Source organism: Hesperophylax consimilis, chromosome 9 (assembly GCF_061612785.1).
Source record: "Hesperophylax consimilis isolate HC1 chromosome 9, BYU_Hcon_1.0, whole genome shotgun sequence".
NCBI classification, from domain to species: domain Eukaryota; kingdom Metazoa; phylum Arthropoda; class Insecta; order Trichoptera; family Limnephilidae; genus Hesperophylax; species Hesperophylax consimilis.
In genome coordinates, this window is record NC_142844.1 from 26920277 (window position 1) to 26930346 (window position 10070).

The window sequence follows — 10070 nt, forward strand, 5'->3', positions numbered from 1 at the left end:
AAAACCAGTACACCCCTAGGTAGGTGATCACTATATTCAATAATATTCGGATGATTTGTATTTTTGTGTAGCACTGTTTCAGTTAAAAATAATCTCAAGGGATTGTGTTAGGTATTATCAGCACCTTGGTGCCTTAATAATTAGGCGCCAGGAGCGGACTGCTCTAAATGCGCCCGCATTGGGCTGGCCCTGCTTGTATTTCACTCAAAATGGTATAATTTTTTAAGATATACATAAAAAGATTGCCTTAGATATTTTATTTTATGAAAAATTTTATATCATAATTATACATCATTGATGAAATCTTCATCCATTTGTCTGAACTTTTCATTATATTCCTCTGGAACGTCTACTGCTGTCACATCCTCTGTCCCCATCTCTTCTTCTTTCCTAGAGGAACAAAAACAATGATTATTACAAATTTTAACAAGTTGACACATTTCGGACGAAAAAGGTATTTCTACCCGTTCGGTCGATTGTTGCTTAAGGACGGGAAGGGTATTTTTACCTTTTGCGCCGACTTCATTTCAATGGCAGAAAAGAATAAATTATCCAATGTTTTTGCCAATCTCTTTCTAAAGGTCCCAACTATATGTAATATAAATAATTATCAAATCGCAATACAATTCTTCTTTTAATATTTATATTCGAGTCTTTCGTGTACATCGATATTTCAACAAAGAGACCTTTTATTTATTTATATACGCCTAAAAAGGCTTTTACATAAAAGTGATACATGATGCAGTGTACATAGGAGAATATCTGTATTATACAGGAGATACTGACAGTAAATAGATATAATCCAAATTGTAAAGTAGGTACAAAATACACAATTGTAAAATTGTGATTACAAGTATAATGAGAAAATATTAAGAAATAATTTAAAAAAAAAAGAAAACTAAATAAAAATGAAGCAATATTAGTAATACGTAAGAGTAACATAAAGTAAAAAAAAATTACAACAGCACTTCATATAAGACAAAACATTGAAACTAATTTACCAACGCTACTCTAATTTGTAGGATTCGACAAAGTGTTGGTATAGATTACGCTTAATTCTATAAATGGAGTCAATAAATAAATCAATAGCACCCCCATACTTGGGAAAAAATTCGGTTTATGGGAGTCACTCGAATAACCGAAATTGAACTTGATTTAGACTAATTTAGGGCTGGGGAATCCGAATCTGTAAGAATTAGGTGGGGGTCGGCACTATTAACTGAGTTATAGGGTTTTGAAATTTCGTACGCGATACATAGGAACCATGGTTTATTTATCAATTATGACATAAGAAAATCAAATTAGTGACTATTTATTAGTCTCACATTTCAGAAGTGCCAACCAAAAAATAAAAAGTGTTGCCATATAATAATAATATCAATGCATGGAAAATTCAGAAAATTAAATATCATTTGCCAGATTTGTAGTTTATTATTTAAAATCTTGTAAATATTAAATTTATATATATATAACCTAACCTAACTGTGATTTTCTATAACAAAAAAATGACCCTTTAATAACGCCCACTCGCGTCCCCTTTAGAGTTATATCCCAGTTTTCAAGTAGTTTGTGGGCTACGCTAGGTTTGTATAGACTGGTTTGTGATTTGATTCTAATACCTTTTTTCCATGTTATTTCCTGTTACAAAAAATTGCCCCTTTAATAACGCCTGCTCGCGTCCCCTTTAGAGTTACATCCCAGTTTTCAAATAGTTTGTGGGCTACGCTAGGTTTGTGATTTAATTCTAATACCTTTTTCCCATGTTCTTCTGCCTACTCTAACCCAAACTAAAAACCTAACCTATTTTGTAAAAAAATATTATTATAATATGGCAACACTTTTTATTTTTTGGTTGGCACTTCTGAAATGTGAGACTAATAAATCGTCACTAATTTGATTTTCTTATGTCATAATTGATAAATAAACCATGGTTTCTATGTATCGCGTACGAAATTTCAAAACCCTATAACTCAGTTAATAGTGCCGACCCCCACCTAATTCTTACAGATTCGGATTCCCCAGCCCTAAATTAGTCTAAATCAAGTTCAATTTCGGTTATTCGAGTGACTCCCATAAACCGAATTTTACCCCATACTTGTTGCCCAGATCATGCATCCTATTGGTCAGTGAGTGTGTCTGTTATTATTGAATTGTCTTTTATTATTGAATACCTGACACTTGATAAGCAATGCGTTTGAAGATTAACGAAATAAGTAATTTTTCGGTTAGTCATTTTATAGCTTGGGTATGCTGAATTAGTATGTAGAATTTTTTATTAAAATATTTTCATTATTTTATCAACGGTGAAATCTAGGTGGATTCATTGGATTTAAACTGCAATAAGCAGTTCATATGTTTCCATATTAATATTTTGAGGAATGTATTTAAACCATTTATATTTATATATTTTTTTTTAATTCCTTCACTTTTTCACACATACAAATAAATAACATAATATAAATAAAAAAAATTATATTCATCCAAGTACAGGCAAATCATTTTTAAAAATACATGTTTGAATGCATTTGTGCACACCAGTTGTTCTAAATAATTTGGAATACCAGCCCGCTGTCTCTTCTTACCCTGCAGTAGTTCTACTATACTGTACGCCAAAACACAAGCAAGAATATCTTAAAAATGATTCCCCTGTATGGATAGTTCAAATAATGGTAAACTTGTCAATTTCCACTGCATGCATCTTACTACAACACCCAATTTCAACTTAAATATCTAATGGAAACAACTATTTAAGTCGGAGGTTTAAGTAAACACGCAAAAAGTTGGTTAGTTTGAGTTATTTTGATAATTTATTCATATTTCCTAACCTCCAAACTTAACTTTGATTGATTGATTAACTTTATAACACAAATTTGAATGCATTTTTACCATCTCCCACGACATAAAGTGGAAACTCTCATAACGAGCATAATTCGCTCCAGAATCTTACTTGTTATGTGAAACACTCGTTCAGCGAAACAATTTTTCCCACATAAATCAATGTAAAATATGATAATGCAAAAAAAAATCGAAATAACTAGTTTATTATTTGTGAATTTAGAACAAATAATTAATCCTTTTTACTAGTAAGCTGTCTAGAGACATTTGCCGACGCTTAAAAATTTGGTGAAAATGTGACACAGCATTATCATTGAATAAATTTGTAGAACGCATAGCCACCTCCTTATTAGGGTGATGCTTCTCAATGTATGATGCAACAGTTTCCCATGATTTCAGCATTTCTTTTATTGCACCAGAAGATTGTTGCTCCGCTATTTCCTCCTCCACCACTAACAAACTCTCCTCCATAACTTCTGGCTGTGAAACACAATGCAACTCTATAGCTCTTCGGTTGTCAGCTTTTGACAGTGCTCTTCCACAAGCTCATCAATATCGTTGTTATCCACCTCCAGTCCCATGGTATTGGCCAAGGACACAATCTCGTTAACTGTAGATTCCACGGGTACTAATTCAAAGCACCCAAAATCACATTCGACAACGCTCTCTGGCCAAAGCTTCTTCCTATCAGAAGTGAGGGTCTTCTTAGTAACCCCTTTCCACGCCTTGGCAATCATAATGAAGCAAGCAACGATGTGAAAGTGATCTATCCAAAACTCTCTGAGAGTGAGACTCGTCCCTTCAGTCACCTCAAAACAACGCTCGAAGAGTGTTTTAGGGAAGAGTTTCTTAAAGTTAGAAATACAGGTTAAATAAAGTTAGAGGACCAAACACTTCATTGATTCGATCAGTGAAAATGACACGTGTCAACCAAGCCTTCCTGTTGGATATCCACATCACTTTTAGTCTGCTCTTCTGGACATGACACTTCTTGAAGGCCCGTTTTCAAACCACCGCTTGCATTGCCACAAAATAAGCAGCTTGAGGCGGTCTTTCATTGGCTTGTGGCCGGACATTGCATTCTCTTCTGCTGTTATATAGGTTCGCTTTGGCATCTTTTTCCAGAAGAGACCCAACTCATCACGATTAAAAACTTGCTGCGGCAAAACGTGTTAAACCTCTGAATCTACAAGCTTCTTATAGTCGCCCATGAAGATCTCTGCTGCCTTTGTGTCAGAGCTTGCTGCTTCACCGCGCCTCACAACGCTGTGGATGCCGGTTCTTCTCTTAAATTTCTTGAAACATCCATGACGTCCCTTAAATTGTATTTCTTTTTCGGCAGTTGATGGTCCTGGCGTCATCTTAACGAGGTCGGCGAAAATAACTTTCGCCTTCTCACAAATGATGTTTTCGTTAATAGTTTCGTCTTGCAATTGCTTTTCGTTTATCCATACGAGAAGCAACCTCTCAACATCAAGAATAGGTAAGCGTTTCGTAGTATTCTTGACACTCCCTTTGAAGTATCTATCTTCTTAATTTTGTCCTTGTTCTTGAGGATAGTGCAAATCGTTGATGTAGACCGACTGTATGTGCGCACTAGATCAGCTACGCTCACACCTCGTTCTCGATTTTCAATAATTTTACTTTTCATTTCTACAGTTACATATTTTTATTCTATTATGGCTTGTTCTTCAGGGACATTTTTGCAAGGATTATTAAACTTCACAAAAAAAAATACAAATAATGTCTGAACATAAGTTTGGAGAAATATGTGATCACATGCGACACTAACGTATTGACTGACGCACTGGGGAGGAAGTCCCGGCTCAGAGTGATGTGAAGATGGGACTTCCCCTTTCTGCATCACTCGTTATGCAAAATGTCGCTCCTTAAGGGAGCATTTTTTTCACAATCTGTTTTGCTTATTACGCAAGTTTCTCGTTATGAGAGATTCCTTGTAGTAATTAAGTTGAAATCAAGTTCTATTTATAATTTTTACCATCTCCCACGACATAACATATTATTTCTTGTAGTAATTAAGTTGAAACCAAGCGCGATTTATAATGATTTTTGCTTATTAATCGTGCAGCAGAATTGGACAAGACAAAGAAATGTGAACCTACATAACAACGCATACATAATGTATATAATTATTATTCTGTTAACCCTGCTTACCTTATAAGAATATCCACAACATTTTCACATGCCAGAAGGGATTTTCTATCAGTTTCCCACTTGTGGAGTTCTCTCAGTATGTAGTAGGTTCCTTTATGTCTAAGGTACTCTCTCCCTTCTCTCTTCACACATAATCGGCTCAAGGCTTCCAAGAGGAGAATTCTAAAACATACATTATCTTATAATATTAACCAAGCTTAACTCAATTTTATAATTATATCATATTAGCAACAAATTACATAATACGAAACCCAGAGTCGGAAAAAGGAAGGAAATGTGTGAAAAAACATTGATATTGAAAGGTACATACACGCACCAGCATTTGCAAGGGATTTACTAAAAGAGAGTTACTAAAATGAATATTGACAGCTATATAACCATTAATGTCTCCAGGAGAAACTGTACACACAAATTATACTCAAAATGCAAAATTTGTTAATTAGTTACGATTACGTTAAGATACATAAATTTATTATGTAACTCTTCAATCCTTTACCAAACTTATCATCCAACTGATTTAAATACTGAAAATATATATTTTTTAATAAAATACCTGATGTCGGGGTCTTCTTCTCTTTGTTTGTCTGGAGGTAGGTACTGCAGTGAGGGAGGGAGTTCATCCATCTCATCGTCGGCAAACTCTTCCCCGCCCGCCAGCGGCAATAGAAGATATGGCAATAAATCTACCTAGAATAATAAAAATATGAAATTTGGGTAGGTACTTGAATATTTTAAATTTATTAGAATGTGTTTCATTTGTAGTGTTCTAAAAGAAGAAGAAAGGAGTGTGTTTTGACGCCTGAATTATTAGCGCAAACATAAGTAGAGAAACAAATATAATATTTTTTAGAGATTAGAGGTTAGTGTCGTTGTCACCTAAATCATACAAGTGTAAATTGAACAAACTAATACGGAATACTGCTTTAATCGATAAACTTGTTGAATTCTGCTTCACGCTTAATACAGAAAAAATTATAAATAACACATGGTTTCCACTTAATTACTACAAGAAACAAATATTTACATCGGGGAGATGATAAAAGAAGCATTAAACTTCCATTTTTTCTCAATCAAACTTATGAAATACGCATAAATTATTAAAATCAATAATTTGTGCTTATTTAACTGACCAAAAATCTAAGCTAACAACCTAAAAACCTATTTTGTGCATGTGTTTTTGTGCAACTTAAATATTGGTCTCCATTTTTTAATAATAATAAATAGAAAATTTTTTTTTAATAAAATTAGATATTTAAGTTGAAATCAAGTGTTGTTTTTTTAAAGAATTGAAGCGGAATTCGACTTTACTGTTTACTCATAATAACTGTATGCTATAAACACCCAACTAAACATTAATTACATCATTTTGAAGAACCAATCAAAATAGTTTAGGCTGTTATAAGAAATACAATTAAAATTAAAAACACTACAGAGCTGTAAAATTTTAATTTATAATCACGCCATAACCGAACCATGTAAAAAAAAATCATGAGGTATTAAAAACAATTTTTTAAAAGTCATTACCTCTGGTCCCAGCAGCCAATTATGCCTAGCTGCATCGAAGCACATATTCCTGAGTGTCCCAATGGCGCCCCCTCTGCGGACTGTGGAATCCTTAAACTGGCAGAAGCTTGCCACCCGCGCTGCTCCTCCTGTGGCCCCCTCCCCATCACACAGCCACTCCCTAACACGAGTGCTCCCACTTAGATTGCTTAATAGGGGACCTGGATATTAATACATATTGTTACAATTAGAACAATATTTTTATTTTGTCTATTAAATTCAATATTAATTACAGCGTTGGTATTTTGCAATAATTTTTTTTCCGTCAAATCAGTATATTATATGAGTCGTGTAATTTCTATACCCGCTATATCAACTTTCATTGATTTGGAGAAAACCGCAAAAAACTGTCACATCTCTAGCGTACATAAGTAAATGCATTACAATTTTTTATATAATGAATTGGAGTAATAAAATTTCGAAAAGCATTTATTTTTCTATATATGTCTAGCAATAATTAAGTAATTTCGATAAATAAAATGGATATAGCGGATTTTGATACTCACTTCGTGATTTTGAAAGTCAACTGAGGCGACATGGCGGGTTTAGAAACTCACGAGTAGATCATTTTGACACACGAGCGTGGCGTCAGAGCGGCGGCCATATTGTATTTTGGCAAAATAACTGCTTGTGATTCGTTGAATCCGATATAGCGGATTTTGATAGTAACTTTCTGTATGATATAGCGGATTTGGTTTCTCACTCGCAGTTTTAACATGGTTTTTGGTCGTGATAAGGAGGGTTTTGAAACTCAATTTTAGGCTCCTCTTGTTGCTCGCAAAAATGTGAACAAGATGTCATACTCAGATCATTTTGTCAAAAAATCGGATATAGCGGGTATAGAAATTATAGGATTCATATATAAATATATTTATTTTTTATATACCTTACTAGTAAATTATTTTCCTGTTTTCAGTCTTACTGGTTTGCAACAAACATGAATAATTGTATGCATATACAAATGTACAATGTACATGCTTACTTTATATATGAAACTTTGCTTTATTTACAATATCAGGTGTTATTATTTGGATTTGATGTTAATCTTAGTATTAGCATTTGATTTTTATTTTTTTTGTTTATAGTTATGCTATTATCCATGTATTATGTTACACTTACATACATAAATTGTCAATTTCCTCTGTAAAACTCAGATAGGGCGTTCATAAATAATAAATAAATATTATTTACAAGTCTTAACAAAATCTTTTTTTTTTTTTTACATTAGCTCCACATGATGATGTGGTCCAAATTCTCACCACACAGTAGTTGGGCAGAGGCATGCGCTGCCAAGACCTAGACAATCCTCACCCCATGAACCCGGGCACCCCTGCTAAGTCACCAAACATATTAAACCACTTGGGGTGACCTATCTAATGATATATGTAGAAACAGAAGGGGTGATAATTTCACTAACAAGAAATAAGTACCTAGGTAATGAAGGGTTGCGCCACATTGATTATAATTGGTGTTTGTAAATGCATCCATTATTTGCGAAAGTCGGGGGTAGACAATGTTTACACATGTTTCTAGGTTTTCTTCCAGTCGAGATATATTACACAAGGCCATACATGCAGCATCTGCATACTGGAAATAAAATTTAAAAAATAATAAACACAGGAACAAATTTAATTAACCTAAAACCCAAGTAAGTGTAATATTTCTGAATGTATCCGAAAACTAAAAACTGTTCATGAAAGGTGATGAAATTAGCTTAAAAATTTTATTATCTATCTATACAAATAAAAAATGTAAATGTTCGGTTGTTCAAAATCTGAAATCTCGGAAAGTTCTTCATCGATTGCTTTGAAATTTCGACACAATGTTGCATTCGAATATGCATGTGTTTTTGAATGTCGCCTGTGACAAGTAAATTTTTTTTTTTTAACAGCGCCATCTGTGAGACCTAAAAGCAGCACGCGCTCTTGTTTCTCTATCTGCACAGACATACTGAGGCACAGCAACGCATGGTGGGGTATAGCTAGTTAGAAATAAACATTTAATTTTGATGTATTACTTTTAAGCAATAATTATAATCCTGAAACATATATTTATATAATTAGAAAAAATCTTCTGAGAAAAAATACATGCTGCCGATGGGAATTGAACCCGCAGCCTTCTGATTACCAGTCAGGTGCTCTACCAAGTTTCTCATATATCAGCTTTATAATTATTGCTTTAAAATGATACATTATTCTTTGTGCTATGCATAAAAAAGCAAAATTTCATAGTTTTCTTGCAGTCGAAACCATTGGTTTCATAGAGGTATGCATTGTAATTCTTCTGAGATTAACTTCTGGTTCTGAATATAAAGCATAGTGTTTTCTTTTTCTAACTCCGTTTAGTTCATATTTCTCACCACAACAGTAAGGGAGATTAAGAACGATTTCTATGCGACCATATGAGCCATTCTGAAAAGCGAACAAATAACCTCTACAGGTAATAAATAGTTGTTCGCAAAACTTAACAAATTATACAGAGGGGTTAATTTTCATTACACTCGTGATTAAAATAGCAGGTAGGTACTGTGACATAATATTCAAACCTTATTTTGGGGATCCACAATCAAGTCCAATAAATTTTCTACAAGAACAGAGCTATATGAAGGTTCCTTAAGTTCGTTGGTAGTGTTATCTAATTCAATAATTGCCAGTGCTCCCCTTTCTTCTGCTAATATGTTGATAAGACAAAACAATGCTTCTTTTCGAACTATGATCGAAGTGTCTTTTGTGAGTGCAATAATGTTTCTAAGAACATCTTCACAGCCGATAATTAGTGAAATTCCCTCCTTGTTTCCCGATAAGCCTATAATAAATATACGATAACAATTCATTAGTTTTTCATTCTGTAAATAAATTTAGAGTAACCTCTGGATTCTTCATTTTCAAACAACAAAATCAAATTACCAATAAATATTTAACTGTTTCAAAGGTTGAAAGCATTGATCCGGGATAGAATCAACTGAAGATTGTTCATTTTTAAGACATCTAGATTATAAAAAAGAATAATAAGTGAACTAAGAAAACCTAACTTTTTCTGTAATTCATTTCTAACAGTGAAATGTGAGATTTATAGTAACAAATTTGATTTTGCCATTTTGGAAATGATATTAATAATTCATAAAATAAGAGCACATTATAAGGCGAGTAATTTATTTTAATACAATTACTGTTTTTACAGTACCTCGAACATATTGAAGAGCAACATCTTTCAAGTCTATTCTCGCATTCAAGTCAAGAAATTGCGCCATTTCCTGTAAGGCTTCCATTTTTTCTCAGATTGACAGAGAATAAGTTTAATTGATAAATTCAAAAATAAATAACATTCAACAACATGCGTCTTTTAACTCATAACCTACTTGCATCAAGTTTTGACGTTTTGTTGACGTCTATCTCAGATCCAATGTTGCCAACTTCCAAAAGATCAGTCGTCTTCCGAAAAGGAGCTAAAAAAAAGCTAAAGTTTTCTAGATTCTTGTTTTCCATGAACTGGTGAAA

The 10070-nt window shown here is 33.4% G+C and overlaps 1 protein-coding gene across 1 annotated transcript; it reads right to left on the bottom strand.

Moving 5' to 3' along the window:
• Positions 1 to 112: 112 nt before the first annotated feature.
• On the bottom strand, positions 113 to 9853 carry LOC149421158 (co-chaperone protein HGH1 homolog). Its single transcript, XM_089635865.1, has 7 exons — positions 9757 to 9853; positions 9119 to 9378; positions 8004 to 8160; positions 6535 to 6734; positions 5564 to 5697; positions 5011 to 5172; positions 113 to 390 (listed from the first exon to the last, which is right to left on the bottom strand). Exons 1-7 carry the CDS (start codon positions 9839 to 9841, stop codon positions 285 to 287), a joined length of 1104 nt encoding a protein of 367 aa, XP_089491991.1. The 5' UTR covers positions 9842 to 9853; the 3' UTR covers positions 113 to 284.
• Between the last annotated feature and the right edge of the window lie 217 nt (positions 9854 to 10070).

Excerpts from the sequence above, each read along its gene's own strand:
- LOC149421158 (XM_089635865.1), bottom strand. The coding sequence starts at position 9,841 with ATGGAAGCCTTACAGGAAATGGCGCAATTTCTTGACTTGAATGCGAGA. Across the intron at positions 9,379-9,756 it reads TGCTCTTCAATATGTTCGAG|GCTTATCGGGAAACAAGGAG; the intron begins GTACTGTAAAAA and ends TATTTATTATAG. Across the intron at positions 5,698-6,534 it reads ATTGGCTGCTGGGACCAGAG|GTAGATTTATTGCCATATCT; the intron begins GTAATGACTTTT and ends TTATTATTCTAG.